General features: G+C 43.0%; 1 protein-coding gene across 4 annotated transcripts in view; it reads right to left on the bottom strand.

Moving 5' to 3' along the window:
* Positions 1-2518: 2518 nt before the first annotated feature.
* The window catches only part of KIF26A (kinesin family member 26A), a 104531-nt gene continuing 88705 nt past the window's right edge, over positions 2519-18344 (bottom strand). For 2 of the 4 annotated variants that reach the window (XM_065839094.2, XM_065839091.2), the window contains 10 exons: positions 17053-17146; positions 16313-16575; positions 15881-16064; positions 15422-15581; positions 14185-14347; positions 10243-13627; positions 5746-5936; positions 5272-5292; positions 4737-4887; positions 2519-3992 (listed from right to left, as the gene is read on the bottom strand). In XM_065839094.2, coding sequence (XP_065695166.1) covers positions 3817-3992; positions 4737-4887; positions 5272-5292; positions 5746-5936; positions 10243-13627; positions 14185-14347; positions 15422-15581; positions 15881-16064; positions 16313-16575; positions 17053-17146 — 4788 coding nt within the window. In that variant the 3' untranslated portion in view covers positions 2519-3816. The remainder of the gene's footprint in view (positions 3993-4736; positions 4888-5271; positions 5293-5745; positions 5937-10242; positions 13628-14184; positions 14348-15421; positions 15582-15880; positions 16065-16312; positions 16576-17052; positions 17147-18344) is intronic. The other 2 variants (XM_071809703.1, XM_065839092.2) reach the window with 1 other exon arrangement.

Genomic DNA, 18344 nt, shown 5'->3' with positions numbered 1-18344 from the left:
TGAAGTCATTGCTAGACCGCTCTCCATCATTTTTGCCAAGTCTTGGGAAACGGGAGAGGTGCCCGAGGATTGGAGGAAAGCAAATGTCACTCCAGTCTTTAAAAAGGGCAAGAAGGAGGACCCGGGTAATTATAGACCGGTCAGCCTCACCTCTGTCCCTGGGAAAGTAATGGAACAGCTTATCCTTGGTGCCATCTCAAGGCACATCAGGGATAAGAGGGTCATTAGGGGCAGTCAGCATGGCTTTACCAAGGGTAAGTCATGCTTGACCAACCTCATAGCCTTTTATGAGAATGTAACAAGGTGGATGGATGATGGCAGAGCGGTGGATGTGGTCTACCTTGACTTCAGTAAAGCCTTTGACACAGTCCCTCACAGCATCCTCACAGCTAAATTGAGGAGGTGTGGTCTCGACAATAGAGTAGTGAGGTGGGTTGCAAACTGGCTTAAAGAGAGAAGCCAGAGAGTGGTGGTCAATGGTGCGGAGTCCAGTTGGAGGCCAGTATCTAGTGGAGTGCCTCAGGGGTCAGTACTGGGGCCAATATTATTCAATATATTCATTAATGATTTAGACGAGGGAATTGAGTGTACTATCAGCAAGTTTGCTGATGACACTAAGCTGGGAGGAGTGGCTGACACGCCAGAAGGCTGTGCCGCCATCCAGCGGGACCTGGACAGGCTGGAGAGTTGGGCGGGGGATAATCTGATGGAATTTAACAAGGGAAAGTGTAGAGTCCTGCATCTGGGCAGGAACAATCCCAAGTTCCAGTATAGGTTGGGGCATGACCTATTAGAGAGCAGTGTAGGGGAAAGGGACCTGGGGGTCCTGGTGGACAACAGGATGACCATGAGCCAGCACTGTGCCCTTGTGGCCAGGAAGGCTAATGGCATCCTTGGGTGTATTACAAGGGGGGTGGTCAGTAGATCGAGAGAGGTCCTCCTTCCCCTCTACTCCGCCCTGGTGAGACCCCATCTGGAATATTGTGTTCAGTTCTGGGCCCCTCAGTTCAAGAAGGACAGGGAACTGCTGGAGAGGGTCCAGCGTAGGGCAACAAAGATGATTAAGGGAGTGGAGCATCTCCCTTATGAAGAAAGGCTGAGGGAGCTGGGGCTCTTTAGTTTGGAGAAGAGGAGACTGAGGGGTGACCTTATTAATGTTTATAAATATATAAAGGGTGAGTGCCATGAGGATGGAGTCAGGCTCTTCTCAGTGGCAAACAATGATAGGACAAGGGGCAATGGGATCAAGCTGGAACACAAGAGGTTCCACTTAAATTTGAGAAAGAACTTCTTCTCAGTGAGGGTAACAGAGCACTGGAACAGGCTACCCAGGGAGGTTGTGGAGTCTCCTTCCCTGGAGACATTCAAAGCCCGCCTGGACACATTCCTGTGCGACCTCACCTAGGCGTTCCTGCTCCAGCAGGGGGATTGGACTAGATGATCTTTTGAGGTCCCTTCCAATCCCAAACATACTGTGATACTGTGATACTGTGAAAACACAACGCAAAAAACCACCACCAACACACCACAGTGTATTGAATCACTCCATGATTTTGATGCCAGCTTTGGAAGAACTCACTTTCTGCACACACAGAAAGTAAATACGGCAGGAATTTACAACTTAAATATATCTGGTATTTAAGAATATCAGCAAGAAGATCCTCGAGAAATTCTAGATGCTACATTCCCTTACGTTCAATCCAACACAGTGCCAAATGTCAGTAAGCAAGCATGGTGCACGCTTTTCCAGGGATAAATCACAGAGAGGTAGGTAAGAGCAGGGCATCCTTTTTAACCCATGTGAAGCCACAAGGATGTTTAAGCATCAAACTTGCTCTCACGCTCCCACTTCTCCAGCTGCAGAATGAGGAGGAAAGCACTCACACCCCTCTCACAGGCCTCTTGGGAGGGTAAGAGAACTTGCTGCTTGGGTGCCATGCTGTTAGGGCTACATAAGGAGATAAAGTGGGAGGGGAAAACTTCACACACTACAGGCCATTTGGCCAAATGGCGGGAAAATACTCAAGAAGGTGTCATTAGAAGCACTAGGTTTACGTTAAATCTGATCAGTTGCTCCAGCCAGCATCAGCGGGAGATGAGGACCAGGCACAGCCACTAACAAGAGAGCAAATGCTGCAGAGAGGATTGAATGTAGACATTTACCGTGATGGACCTACGGTGTCCAGGGCTTGATTCCAGTTCCTAAAGTCTTCTTGTGTTTTTAGACCCATTTTTCATTGCTTTGTCTCATCAGGGAAAACAAGTGTGTGAGCTGCAGGTCTTTGTTCTGTAAACTCCGAATTGCTAAGATAATATAAGTATTATCACTGCTATTTATTTTACACTTCGGTGTTTTGTTTCTCTTTCTCAATTGGTTTACCATCACTAATGTCCAAACTCTGTTCCCAGTTCTCTCTCTTGGGCAAAGAGATAACATAATATGGCATCTAACGCAGTACACCACAGGCCATCCTCTCTCTTCCGAACATTAAAATCATGTACATAGCAAGAAGCAATCGTAACAATAGATGTATCTTTTATTCACAGATAAAAACTGAAGCAAGCTGTTATAATACATATTTCTACAAAGAATTTGAAAAAACCATAAAAAGGAAGATGATTAGAAAATATGATTCATTATGAAATGTGGTATTACATACACTATTAAACCTTTTCAAAAGTATTTGTTTGGCAACAATTTATCAATAGTTTCCACACTTAAGTGGCCTCCTTCAAAAAAGCACAAATCTCATGCAGCATGTATAAACTTGATCCTGAGGGTTTGCCTTCCTTAGAAAAACTGTAAAAAGATATACTATTTGTCTTAAAAGTTCAAAATGCAAATGCTATATTTATAGTCAAAACTATATAAAAATATGGACCTAACTTAACATTTACAAAAACCTTTTGTTCCTTTTTTTTGTTTGTTTTATGGTTTTGGTAATAAACATAATTCTCAGTTCCTGCAGTCAGAGAGGAAAAAAGAAAACCAAAACAAACCACAGTGCCCTTTGTAGACATCCTCACATTAGATTTATGACTCCAAAAAGACCGGATCTGTGATAAGTGAGGTTAGTAACCAAGGAAGTAGTTAAGCAGTTAATATATATCTATATATGTATATATAAAATGGAAAACAAACATTTCTTTTGATCTGAAAAAGTAACAATACAAAACCTGAAGGTAAAGCAATCATCTCAAAATGCCATAATACACCTTTTCAATAGATAAATGTTCATAAAAATATCTTGACCCCTAACCAAGAAAACAATTATAATACAATTTTAATTCTGCTACATAAAACAGCTTTTCTATGAAACAAGAAGGCAAGTTCAGGTATGAAAACATAATTTACTTATTGCTTTTGCTACAATGTTGTTTGTTTTTTTACATATAGTCATAAATACACTATACAGTATAAAATACTTTGTAGGAATACATTTTGTGGTCTGCTTAGGTTTGCTGGCTTTAATTCTAGCACCAAATACAAAAATGAAAATCAAATGAACTTTAAAGGCACTTCCATTGTATGTATGTTTGTTTGTTAATTAACATCTTGGTTTGTACTAAATTTCTTTGCTTCCGTCTGGTAGAAGCAACATTTGATCCTACTTTTATCTTTGTACAGTCCAGGTCACATTGAGGCACCAAATGATTTATGAACATTCCCATCCCTCAGCTTTTTCTTTCTCTTAAAACATTCATTGTTGCTTTTTAGGCTTCACCTTCCTTCCTTCACTTCCTAGCTACTTAATCTCTTTACTTCATATCGGACGATCCAGCTTCACTTCCTTCAGTCCCTTGAAAAACCCCTCTTCAAACCTCTACTTCCCTCGCTCCATCTTGTGCATCTGTTATTCCAATATCAAAACACGTCACTATCATGATATGTGACTTGCAAAGATTAACACACTGTTCCAGTTCCTCTGTGACTTGTTCCAGTGCCTCCAGGTACTCCTGTGACTCCTTATCAAGATCAGGATCCACTTCAACTGTCAGACAAAAAATTACTGAGTAAGAGAAAGAGCACACAGCAAGCAATTATTCTATCACAAAGGAGCCAACAATCATAGAATAGTTTGGGTTGGAAGAGACCTTCAAAGCCCATCCAGTCCAACCCTCCTGCAATGAGCAGGGACATCTTCACTCAGATCAGGTTGCTCAGAGCCCTGTCCAGCCTGGCCTGGGATGTCTCCAGGGATGGGGCATCCACCACCACTCTGGGCAACGTGGGCCAGTGTTTCACCACCCTCACTGTAAAAATATTCTTAATAATGTAGTGTACAATTTATTCCTCTTGAATTAAGAAATTTTTTCATTTTGTTCAGCAGATGCAGAAGTCTACTTTGAGGCTCCAGTTAAGCACAGCACTCAGTCTGTGAACAAATCTCGGGCCTCAGTTTCCCAGTTATAATATGAACAAGGAAACATTTTTTTCCTTCTTTGGAAGGATAATAGGGGGTTATATAAATTTTTAACATTAACAAGCACCACTGTGAGTCTCCACATTGTTTTGCTGTTCTTGTCTGGTTGGTTTGGGGTGGGGGTGTTAATTTCTGGTACTACTCAGCACTGAACAAATCCCATATAACAGAAATAAAAATGGAGTCACAGAGTATTTTAGGTCTCAACTCGGCAAAATATGTTAGCAAGTGCTTCATTTTTTCAGTGGGACTGCTCACATGCTGAAAATTTGTTACATGCTGATCATACTGCTGTTTTTGCAAAGTACTTACAGTCTTCCTTCCACTTTTTTGGATCCATCATCAACCTGCACTTTGTCTCTTCTAACTCTTCCTTCAAAATATCATGCTTTGCCTTCACTTCTCTGATTCTCTGCTGGCGCCTTTCTAGTATCTTCAGCTTGGTATGGAAATACATCAGACCCTTTTAAAACACAGAAAGACCATTTCATTAATTTCCCTGTTATGAGCTGGCCTCCAACAGTTTGACACAAATTGTTCTCAGCTCTTTACTTCTTAGAGTTAGCAGGTGGGTTGCTTTGTTTGGTTGTGGGGTTGGTTGGTTTTGGGGTTTTTCAGGGTTTTTTCATTTGAAGGTTACATTAATGGATTCTGAACAAGAGGAACAGCATGCTACATCACTCGAGCATTTGTTGCACTTCTCTGGATTAGCAAACATCTCTAATACATTCTGAAATTACTACTGTTTGTAGAGGCTTTTTTTTTTTCTAGCAATGCAAATTATAAACACAACCTAACAATACTGTGAGAGTTATATTTAGTCCTAAAATCTTAAAAGCACTCCTACCTTCTCAACATCCTGGAAAGGCTATTATAAAAGAAATGGGAAAAAAGCATCAGAGGAATATAGAATTGTGGTCTCCAAAATAGAATTAGCTGAAATGTTTTCCAGTTACAAGTAAATTTAACTCAGCGCATTCCTGATTTAATAGAATCCTGTCATTTACATAACGAGTTAATGACCCTGCAGTTGAGGGAGACTAAGGTTTCATCAGCCAGACTAAGATTCTAAACTCTTCTCATAATGTATTCATTGGTAACTTCCATTTATACCATCAGTCATGTTAGACACAATTAATTTTAGACAGTAATCATTTTCATTTTCTGTGTTAAGGGGCACCAACATATGAATTGTAAAATTAATAATTACAGTGCTTTAATTGCAATCAATTTTCTGAACACCATTCCAGCATTCAAGCAAGGATTCTGTGGGTATACTGTAATTTAAGTTGTCTACAAATGTTTTAAAATATGTGCTGACCTCAGTTTCCTCTTGTCTGTGTCGCTGTAATCGTTCCACATCATCTATCTCATAAACTTTAATTTCAAATGGCTCTTTTAAAGTGCCCGGCAAAGGTGGTAGGTCAACCCATTGGCCAGTGATGCTGGGTTTTCTTCCTAGGGAGGCAGCATCAGGTAGTGGAGCAGGAATCAGTCTGCGACGCTGGAGACCTAAAATACAAAACACAAGTGCTCCTCAGACTCCAGGAGACTATCAGACTGCAGAATGTATTGCAACGAATGAAAGATCTAGGTTCTCAGGATGCTTAGGAAGAAATGCTTTTCTTGATCTTTTCCTTTTAGTAAAATACCCTCAGGCTGCTAACTGAGTTACTTCCTTAACAAAGTATGTTCCGCTTCGTTCACGGATGGGAGAAACAGCAGTTCTCCCTGTGATTCTGTGAAAGCAGATGTCTGAGCATCAATTCTTTATTCCCTCCTTGGAAAAATGCTCAAAAACCTGAGTTAATTTTTCTTTGGTGGGCTACAGTGGTATTCATTACCTTGCAGTGTCAGTGAGAGAGTAATTTCAAACCAATACTGATAACAGCAGGGGAATGTGGAAATCTCCTGTTCCTCCAGTTAAAGTGAAGCAGGGCTACACATCATCATATTAGCTCTTTGCAAAGAGCAAACAGCTCCCTTCAGAACTACCACCAGTGCTTTAAGGTATGTATTGGGTCTGCATGGCCAGGTTTTGGTAGCAGCAGGGCTACGGGGTGGCTTCTGTGAAAAGCTGCTAGAAGCTTCCCCTGTGTCTGACAGAGCCAATGCCAGCCAGTTCCAAGACAGACCTGACACTGGCCAAGGCTAAGCCACCAGCAACAGTGGTAGCACCTCTATGGTAACATATTTAAGAAGGAGAAAATGTTGCACAACAGCAACTGCAACTAGAAGAGAGGAGTTAGAATATGTGAGAGCAGCAACTCTGCAGACACCAAGGTCAGTGAAGGAGGCGGGGAGGAGATGCTCCAGGTGCTGGAGCAGAGATTCCCCTGCAGTCCATGGAGGACACTACACTGGTGCAGCTGGATGCCCGAAGGGGACTGTGACCCCATGGGAAGCCCACACTGGTGCAGGCTCCTGGCAGGACCTGTGGCCCATGGAGAGAGGAGCCCAGGCTGCAGCAGATTTTCTGGAAGGACCCCATGCCCTGTCCCCCTGTGCTGCTCTGAGGAAGGAGGTAGAGAAATTGGGAGTGACGTTGAACCTGAGAAGAAGGGAGGGGTGGGGGGAAGCTTTTTAAGATTTGGTTTTATTTCTCATTACCCTGCTCTATTTGATTTGTAATAAATTAAACTAACCTTCCCCAAGTTGAGTTTGTTTCTCCCACTATGGTAATTGGTGAGTGATCTCTCCCTGCCCTTATCTTAACCCATGAGCCTTTCGTTATATTTTCTCTCACCAGTCCAGCTGAGGAGGGGGAGTGCTAGAGGAGCTTTGGTGGGCACCTGGCATCCAGTCAGGGTCAACCCGCCACAAGGTGCTAAATACCACCAGTTTTCAATGCCTGTGGGATTTGGAAGCATTCAAAAGTCAGCAACCAACCAGGCTGAAACTTCAGCCACCTCTAATGTCAAGGCCTATCACCACCCACGTGCACCAACACTTAGCAGCTCAGAGCATGACAAAACTCACCAATTCCCAATTTACAAACATCACCATACTGCCACCTTGATGCACCTGCTAGGGCTCAAGTTTCATGAATCAGAGACTGACCTTGGTCCTTCAAAAATGCTGGTATTTTTGTATACAATAGTAGGCACTTTGGTGTCCAGCATTTTTTTTTTTAATTATAAGTCTCTCTTTGTTCTCTAAAAGGCTGATCTTTACACTATGTGTGTCAAGGATGAGTATATGCATAGAGATGGTGAAGCAACATTAACAAGGCTGCAGTCTAATCCCTAGTAAACAGGAGGGCTGAAGGCCACCAGAAACAAGCTTAAATGTCACATGATAGCATTAAATATAAGCAGTTTTTGGGCGACTGGTGGCAATAAATTTAGTGCCTAAATTCCCTCTCTTATTGAGAACCAATTCAGAGGTAAGGAGTCTTATTTCTTCTGGTCTTCTTACAAAAGGGAGAACATCAAACAGGAGAGACAGTGCTGCTCAGAGGTCAGTGCTGCCAAAATAACTTCTGGGCTAAGACCTCCACAGAAGACTTAAGTGTTGTCAGGTAAACGCTGTCACATAAACCCCATCACGTAAACCTCATCACAAACTTCAACATGAAATGGAGACAAAATCCCAGCAAGTGCCTCCAAGAGCTACATATCTTAATAGATGCCTGAAGAATTACCTGCTTTACATATTCTTAAGAAAAACTTCTCTAATTCTTAATTGCATCCTTGCTCATTTCTAAGTAAAAAGAATAATCACAATGGGAATATTTTGGAAAGAGGAAGACTTGATTCAACTTTTACACCACCTATTCATCATTCTCACAACCACAATTCAGTTAGCCTGAATCACGACTGTAGTCCTGCCCGCTGAAATCACCCACTGTAACTCTGGTTCTGTAACCACTTTGGTGACAGCAGGATCCCTCTGAAGAGGACAACAAACAGACATAGTCAAACACATATATTAAGCAGACAGACTTCATATCCTTCCACTGTATCAGCCAGGGTCAACGTCATCTCTCCAAAGATGAAGTTAAAGGATAACGGGACAAGGTTTCCAGTGACAAGTATGGAAATAGCATCTGTCCCTAAATCCAGAGACCGCATGACTCCAACATAGTTTGGAGCAACACAGGCTACTCCAAGAATCTCTAACACTTTGCAAATATTACAATATATTTTAGGCCATAACAGGTCTGAACCAAACATTTATTGTAAGAAATATTTCATGACCTTCCTAGGAAACCTCATTTTCATATATAAAACACATTGTCTCAAAGTCTACAGCACTCCAAAAAAGTAAGACATAATTTACTGATATAAAGCAATTTCAATTGGAAAAAGAAATAGTTCATCATTTTTAAAGACCTTATAAACATTTCCTGGGGCAAAACCAAATACAAATCCATCAGTGGGTAATGCCTTCTCAATACATGTCCAACCTATATAGCTGTTAATATTGATTTGTAGGAAAGGTTTAAGAGGTTGATATGCTATGGAAAGAGAACTGCAGTAAAGATTGCACTAACTTTCCAAAATTATTTATCACCTGCTGAAGCAACTCAGTTTGTCTGACCAGAAAGCACCATGAGATCTACATCAGTTTAACTCATTAGGTTTTACTGCCAGAATTGAGCATCATGGGTGTCTACAGGGACTGCAATAACTACCGCTTTCCAACCAAAAGCTCAGATTCAGTGCGTTGCTGATATTAAGTTGCTACTATATTTCCAACAATCAGTACGCTTACTTGGGTTGCTGAATGAGGCCATTGGTCATTAGCTACACAGCACTAACTGCCACTGATTCTTTACGACACTACAAGACTCCAACCTAGATCACTAAAAATTAATAATGTAACAGCAGTCATATGAGCCCGTTTTTGAGCTGGCTACAACTAGCGGCACTTAGACAAGTACCACCTGCGAAAGCCACATGGAAAGGGACTGGAGAGCAGGAAAGGGACCTGGCTCTCGTGCGCCCACCTTCGCCCAGTGTAGCCGATGCACCTGCCTTGCACAGCATGTGAGCCGGAGCCACCTCTTCTCAGCAACTCCCCCAGTCAGTTTTCTATTGCCTATGGTATCCACATATATACTCTAAAATTTCTTTATAAAAACACTATTACAGTACAATACAATAATTTTGCAATTAGCAGGTAGCATTAATGTAAGAGCTGCTGCATGTTACGTACACACCCTACTGCTCTACCCCTAAGCCTTACCTTGGGTGATCTAAGGCACATTCAGCAATCCTCATTAATTCACACTCTTCTCCCCTCTAGGCCTATTCCCTTGTTTCCAAAATACAGTCCCAGCCCATCTCACCGAAATTCCCTGACAGACACTTGGCAGCAGAGCTCCTCCTCCCCTCACCACCAGTCTTCCCCGACACTCACTTCATCCTCACAGAAAACTCATCAGCACCCATCCAGCACCCTCATTCTTCCCAACCCACCTGTAACACCCTCCTATTTTGGGCCGCCCTGGTGCCATGCTCGCTGCCGACCCTGCTGAAGGAGGAAGGAACAGCCCCCCGTCTGCCAGCAGCCACCTGCTGCCTCCTCCCTCGCAAGGAGGCTGCCGGCGCCCCGGGGTGCCCAGCACCTCCCCTGCCCTCTCCGCCACAGCACCTGTGTCACACCTGGAGCTTTGAAGTGAAATAAATGACAGGTAGCTGCTGTCACAGCAATATGCATGCACACACAAGTGCACGCAGGCAGTCCACCACCCCCATGCTTTGAGTTTCCCCCAAACCTCCTCTCCCTCTCTGTCAAGAGATGCCATGAAACCCGTCCCCATCCCCAAGGACACAGCAGCGGACACCTGGTCACCTTCCCCTTTGCTCCTTACCTGTTGATCGTTTCTTGGGAGACTTGAGGCTCCTCATCCGTCCTGGCGATGACATCCCACTCTCGCTCATGGAGTCGTGCGCCGAAGAGGCGCTGCCGGTTGCCTCGCTGTCCCGAATCATGCTCTCGTAGCCACTGCTGCCCCCACTGTGGTAAAACAGAGCCGTCCTCCCCATGGCCGGCGGCAGCTCCCCGCTTAGGACACTGCTGTTGTCACTGCCGTGCCCACTGCTGTACCGCTGAGGCCGCCGGGGTGCCGTTATCTTGCTGTATGGAGATGGCAGCACCGGGATCTGCGACTTCTCATCGCTGAGGTTAATGCCGCTGTCGTTGCCGCTGTCAGAGTCGGTGGAGACTCGGAAGTGGCCCGCCTTGGCAGAGCCACCCGACACCAGCTCGTTCACGCGGCTGTTGGCCGCCCTCATGGCCTGCTTGGTCCCCATGATGGTGCCTCGGCCGGGTTTGCTGCTGACGGGCTGCACAGAGCGCGGGGCCATCTTCCCGCCGGGGACCACGCCAGAGCCCTTCCCTGCGGGCTGAGCCAGTGACTTCACAGAGGAACTGAGAGACTTTGACCCGCTGGCAGAGAGGCACCGGTTTTTACTCCCATTCGATTGCACCTTCTGGTTAGCTGTGGGTTTTGCCTGGCTGTTTTTACCAGGCACAGGGGCAGTAAAGGGTGGTGGTAAACCCATACCAGAGGCAACAGGGGGGACCCCCAGCCTGGGGACAGAGCGTCCTGCCCGGCTGTTGCTGGTGCTCCCGTTCTCCCTCACCACACTCGTTTTGCATCCAACTGATGTCAGGCTGTCACACCTCTCCAGAGACATGTGACTCCCGTAACGGTGCACGGCTTCACTCTTTGACACCTTCGCCTTCAGGCTGGACGTCATCTTGGGCAAAGAGTGGTCTCCCTTCAGGCTCATTTTGCTGCTGGCACTGTCGCTGAAGTAAGATCCTGCTTTCAGCTGCAAATCTGCATCGTCTTCAGCCTTTGGCACAGCAGCTCTGGCAAAGTCCAGGCCAGAGGCTTTTCCCCCACCATTGCCCAGACCAACAGGTTTCTGCTCCAGGCTCGATTTGCGTACAGGAGGTGTTGGAGGTGTTGGCCCACCTGGCCTGGACAACATGGGTGTCTTCTGCAGTGCACTCTTCTTTCCCAGCGATGATTTTAAGCTGCCAGTGGCCAAGGGAGCATCCGAATTCCCTCGGGTCATGGCCTCTAACGAAGTACTGTTGGTATGTGACACTGGCATCACTCCCAGAGTGGTGGCTCCTCTCTTCAGCTGTGGCATCTTCATTGCAACTTCTGACTTCTTTGCAGCTCCACTGGAGGATTTGCAGACCATTTCGCAACCATCCACAACCCTCTGCGAACAGGCAAGCATAGTCTGCGATTTTGTTGGCCCTGGTGCTGCGCCAAAATACTCGGCAGCCTTTCCTGGCTGCTTCTCAGTACCAAATGCATGAGATTTTTGACACAGCAGGGAGTCCACAGGTTTTGCTTCCAACTGATAATCGGTGCGCAACAGCCAGGGATCTTCAAATATACCATGTGGATTCTGCAGCTCTTTATAGCTGAGGACAGTATTATTGTGGATTGGAGACGAGGTAGTTTTTGTTTTCCTAGGAAGACTAGAATGTATTGTTTCTATCACAGGCATATCACGAGAATTAGTAAATTTTATTTTTACTGGCTGATCAGTGACACAAAAAGCACTTTTTATCTGAGACGCTTTGGTAGTTTCAGAGACTTGAGGGTTTTTGCTGACGCCTGAGGACATCTTGCTGGAACTCAAGCTCTCATTCTCCAGTTCAGAGAAGCAAAATCCACTGTCGTTTAGAGTGCTTTTCAGGGGGATAGATAAATGGGATGATTCCAAGTTGAAGGGTTCCTCGGCCTTATTACAGCTGTAAGACGACTGTGCGACAAAACTGTCACTGGACTGGGCTCCATCACTTTCGATTGTACAGATGCTGACTTCACTAAGCCACGAACTGATGGAGGAACGTCTGCTGCTGGTAAAGGGATCCTTAGCAAAGGGCACAACAATATCAATATTTACACCAGTAGAAGTCTCCTGTGAGGTATAAGCATCAAACTCATCATTTATGCTGCTGATAATACTGACCGGCCTTGAACCCGATGCAAGAGCCTGAAGGGAGCAGTCACTGTTAAAGCTAATGATACTGGAAGGTCTTCCATTATCCATAATCCCACTAATGGATAGTTCTTCCACCACAGTGAAAACAAGCTCATCCTCTCCATTCAGCTCAACAGGCTGCTGCAAAGTCACCGTGGTGGTTAGTATATCCCGATCAAAACACTTCCCTCTGAACGCTGACCTGAAGCTGTGTACCTCTATCGCACCTGACTGATTCTGGGGGTTGCTACCAACCAGGAATGTGTTTCCTATGGGGTTTTGCTCAGGTTCATTTCCTATCTGCTTGCTCATTCCCACAGGAGGAGTTCGAACTCCACTGCTATTGTCCAGCTCCAAATTCTCAGCTTTGGAGCTTGGCACTTGCTCTTTCTGCTGCAGAGGTGGAGGCGCTGGGCTTGGCAAGGGTCTCTTTGCATACGAGGGCTTTTCCTTAATGCCACATTCAGCCGGGGTTTTATTCTGCTCTGGATTTCTTGAAGGGCTACACCTTGAGGACTGCAGGGAATCGATGATTGTCTCTCTCTCTCCCTCCAGTATCAAGTCTATTATTTTGTTGTCAGCTCTGTTCTGTGGCTTGGAATGCTCTGTTTTCAATTGAGATGTGCTCTTTTCGTGACAATTGCCATTGCCACCCCTTGGAGCAACAGCCTGGAAAGGAAGGTTATGTCCTTTTTTGGGAGACGCAGTTTCTTGTGGAACTGGTTTCTTAAGTCCTCCAGAAGGAGAAGATATTTTTTCCTTTACCAGCTTAGACTGTGCATTTTCTGTACCTCCAGGGACTGGACTACAATTGGACACAACAGACATTTCTCCACAGGCAAATCTGATAGGTTCCTCACTTCCATCAATGCACTCTAACCTTTCTTGCAGTTCAGCAAAAGTGTTGCATTTAAAATGGTCCTTGTCAGAACTCCTACTAATAGCAGAATTGTCTTTATTTCTCTTCTTGTTTAGGGATGGGATGATGGGAACAAACTCTGGAGGACCTTCATTATCTGTCAATTCCCTGTCAGACAAAGCTGCACCATTGGGACCAACATAGATGACAGTATCACAAGACTGTTCACTGCTGGAGGAATAATCAGGATCACTAGATATACTCAGGACGGGGAGGTCAGGATCAAGGGCAACAGTTCGCGGGTGGAATGGTCGCAAATGGGGCGGTCTTCGGACATGTCCTTCTTCACATGAACTCTCCCCTCCAGATGAGCTGGAGGCATACTGCAAATTATCAGTAAGAGAAAATATATTAATACTAATTGATATACAAGTGTGTACATAGACACTCATGTAATTGACTAAAAGGTCAGGTTTGCTATATACTCTGTGCTTTGTGTATACTATCACAACTACATCTAGTGGAAAAATGTTAGAGTGTGAATTAAAATAACAAGGTCATGCTACATAGATTTTACTGTATAAAGAGTAATGTAACAATCACACCTTTTCAGATAATTCCCATTAAATATTATGTATTGTCATTCTCCTCAACAGTTTTCTGTTCCTTCCTTATTGTTTTTTAATTAATAGGAGCTTTTGAAATAGTTCCATATATAAGCAAAGAAAGAATACGTGTTTGGAACAAAAAGAAGGGAATTTCAGGATTAAGGATCAGGGGCGGGATGATGGCTCAGTGCCAAGTCATTTGTCAGTTCCTCTCCTGAGCTTTCATGCATTTTGTATTACTTCTTACCGCAGAGAAATCCCATGCTCCCCCACTGAGAGGTTAGGAAAACTCATTTTCAAACAAATTAATTGCTGCTTGTTTGTGAACCAACCTTGGATTTCTTCTTTCTCATTCGGTGGATTCGCGATGCAAGCTGAATGGTGGTGAGAGTTTCTGCATAATTGGCTGGGGAGTCAGAAATATGCGCAATCATAGTAGTTCTGCAGTTGATGTTCCCAAGCGATTCCCTCAACAGCATTGTCAACTTGTTGTCCCTGTGTTAAAAATGAGAATGCTGAGATGGCTTAAAAATATCACAATCTTGTTTTGCAGATTTTTACATCAGAGGCTGTGCTTTCTCTCTCATAGGATATATGCATGTGTGGTACATGTAGATAAGAAATATGCTCATATTACTTGACCACACTTGAAATGTCTCGAGATGTACACATACAAAGATACTACCAATTTGATTATTTATTTGCATGTGTAGTTGCATTCTGGTACATCATTTTATTTGTTACTTAGACAACTGTAAAATAATTGATAACTACTTTAGTTATCTCGGGTTTAGTTCATATTACCCAAAAAGCTCATGAGTGCTGTATTTTTACCTATGCAGGCTTAGTACCTGGATAGCTAAGCTCTGTGAGCTCTATGCAAACAATTTTGATAAGAAGAAAAAAGTCAACAGAAATGGTAAGAAAACTCTAAACAAATATAACAATGCGAGTTATCAGAAGTACATTATCAGTGCCACCTGAACTAATCTACTTTCCATTCTGCCTGCTGTGCTCTGCTCTGACATAGCAAATGGGAAGCAGAATTTCTCTGTGAAGGCTTTCCTGGACAGAAAACCCGACAAGGCAAGTGACATTTTGTCCTCCTCTGGTCTCCAAGACAACTATCCCCAGAGTTCCCTGGAGGCAGCTTCCTATTGCCCCCCTGAGCTGGCCCAACATGTGGGAAGAACCATCATATCCCTGCTCACCAAATTGCAGCAGGTGACACAGTTGAGGATCTGTCCTTCCCTATTCTAACCCATCCATCCTCTACTCTCATCCACAAACCCAGCAACTAGCCTGAGGAAAATATCTTTCTGCCTAATACAGAAAGAAAGAACACCTGTTTGAAATGCAGCAGTAGTGTGTGTATATATATACATATAGACAGGTAGATAAATGGATACATATATCTGTAATATACAAGTGACCTTAAGTTAAGAAGACAGATCCATCTCTGACAGAACTTCAGCTTCATTTTAGGCAAAGAGTAAATTGTTGATGCAATTCCTTGCTAAAGTAACACCAACCACAAATGTAAGATAATGCAGACAATAATTCACTTACTTATATGGCACATGCTTAGCACCATTAATTAAGGCCAAAATTACATTGCCCAGGGCAGAGAGAGACAGACACAGAGAACCTCCTGCATCTCGGCTCTTGCTCAGCACTTTTTCGCAGCTCCCCAGATCAATGAGATGCAAACGGCTGCGTCCTCCAGACACTGAAACAAAAAGGGAGAAAACAGTTGTACATCACGTTCTTGCATGGGCTCAAGCCAAACTTGGTATTCAAAATGTATTCAAATGAGGAAAAAAAGAATACAGCATGGGATAATGACCAAATTAAATATTAATAGCAAGGAAATTAGTTATTAGCCACAACTACCGAAGCTAAAGGTGACTTGGCTGGCTTGAGGGTTCACTTCATTTTTTTTTTTTTAAGTTTATTGCAAATTATTGTTTAAACTAACCAAAACCCCACATCATTTAACAATAAACAATACAGTAAGAAGATTCATACTTCCTCCTTTGCCACTCTTCTCCATGCGATACTGGTATATGTGAAGAGTAAAAAGCATATGTGAATTCCTCCTGTCTTCTTCCTCGCATTCAGGTTTGCTGGTACTTCTGGCAGCAATTGCAGCATCAAGGAAAAAGGCAGCTTTCTCTGCTGTGGGGGCCCTTAGCTCACTTTGGTTTTGAAGCTTGAATATAAACAAGAAAATGACTAATTAGCACAGGGGCATTCTTTTTTATTATTTTTCTGCTGAATTGACTAAATATCTAGGGCACTAAAAGAAACAAATATGTACACCATGGGAAAACAGTTTATAAATTAAAAGCAATAATTTTTTTTTACTGTCTCAAAAGTTGCCGTAATTGTTGCCAGATAAAAGGAAATAAAAAGCAGAAGAAAGGCTCAGAAAAATCTATGTTGTGATATCCATTATACCTGGGTTCCGCATATTGGATCTTCTCTCAGATAAACCCCAGGAGACTGGCCATCCTGAAGGCTGCCAGTGGCTACTTCAGCTAACAAATCCTTAAGGTTTTCATCTTTGCCACTGATCTCCACAGCAGATACTCTAATAGAGAAACGAGTCCCAGTTTTTTCTTTACGTTCATTGATTAATTTGAAGAGCCAAGAAATTGCACAGGGGATGATACCAAGGCTTTGTGTTGAGCTATCTTTCCCAATCATGGTAAAAGATTTTCCTAGAATGAAAAGACAAACATGAATTTAATTCACCTTTCTTGTACAAGACAGTGTCTCTTCATATCATCACTGTACATTATATGCAATGCCATGTGCTGCACAGAAAACAGAAAAGAACAGATACAAAAATGCAAGTATTTAATTATTAATCTGTTACTATTTATTCAATTAGTTTTTCAATTTTTGTAACTCAGACCCACAGCAAATTAATGTTAAAAGCATCTCTGATCTTTCGATTTTCATCACAATGCACCTATATAAACTTGCTCTTGAATAAGCTAATCTGATGTTACATTTTACCTTTTCAAATTAAAACTTACAAGCCCAGTGTAGAAATAAACCATGATAAGTTTGCAAAACTAATTAAAAAGAAATTCTAATCTATTCATATACTCCAGGTTTATTGTTCCAGGAGCTGACAGCATGTAATTACCAGACTGACATAGTAATTAACTGTAACGAATTTGGGAGCTCACCAAGCTTGACATGACCAAAGCAAAATATGCAACCATCTGCACCATTCACAACAGACTGGATTACTTCTGCTACTGTTCCAGAGCATACCTCAGCCTGAAAGAAAGATTTGAGATAAATAAGTAAAAGAGCATATACTGCTATGGTTTTTACTATTCTTCTGTAATGGAATGAATGACTCAATATTTTCGAGGTGCAATATTCTCCCCATTTTTATGGCACCAGTCCTACTATTTTAGAAACTATGCTATCTTAAAAAATAATAAAATATGCTACTACAGCCTAAAATAGTTTTCAGTTCTACTAAACCAATTCTCTTGGAATATTGATTCTCTGACTAATGTAGCAAACTGAATGCTATCCAACCAGGCTTCCTGCTGGTATAATAGCTTAGCCAAGGCTATTCAGCAATAGTAGCAACTCCACTGAAATTAAGCTACTCAAGAGTGCTCACAGGAATTAAAAAGACATTTATACTGGAGAAAATGCATTAAGATCTCTGAATAATATTTCATTGTATCACATCTTTCTCTTCCACGGGAAAAAAACATCATCAATAAAGAGAACTTGCTAAAATATTTGAGTGTACTAAAACCAGTCTATCCACGTCAGTGACGGTTTCAAGTATACAATAAGATCATCTATTAAGTACAGCAGCTGGGGCCCAGGGGAGAGAGTTGGTGTAAATATGTAACTGCAGTGAAATGAAAGGTTCTGTCTGCAGGTGCATGGCGGCAAGATTGCCTCAAGCAACAGAAGTGGCTGCCCTGGCCAACGTCACCCAGGAACACCACCAACAGGCCCACCACAAGGACATGAGCAAGTCCAGCACAAACCAGGGATCAGCCACCTGAGGGACTGGTGCCAAAACCACCAGAGAAGCAGGATGTGACTGGCCACCTTGCAGTAGGGCTGGCAACACAAGTAAGAGAAAGTCACCTCCCATTCTGGACTAATGTTGAGATCACTGCTACACTTTTGGACAAAAAAACAGCCTCCTGATGTCATTACCACAGCTCTAGGTACTGATGTGTGTGGGAGGTTTTTCTGCATCTTTAGAGTCTGGCTAGAACTTGGACCTCATAAATATTTTTGTATGTCTACTTTGGGACCCAAAAAAATAGACAAAACCCTAGCAGAAGATCTAAGAGTAAGATTCTAAACTAGATTTTGTCAAGTTTTCTCAACATTAATATGTCATTTTCACCTTGGATGTTTTGTGGTATATTTTCACCCTATTTTTTTTCAGCAGTTCAAACTTGAAGTCGTTCTTCATAAGCTGCTGAATTTGGTC

Source organism: Patagioenas fasciata, chromosome 5, assembly GCF_037038585.1.
Source record: "Patagioenas fasciata isolate bPatFas1 chromosome 5, bPatFas1.hap1, whole genome shotgun sequence".
Taxonomy (NCBI): Eukaryota; Metazoa; Chordata; class Aves; order Columbiformes; family Columbidae; genus Patagioenas; species Patagioenas fasciata.
Note: the sequence above shows the minus strand (reverse complement) of the source record. Positions and strands in the feature narration are given on the sequence as shown.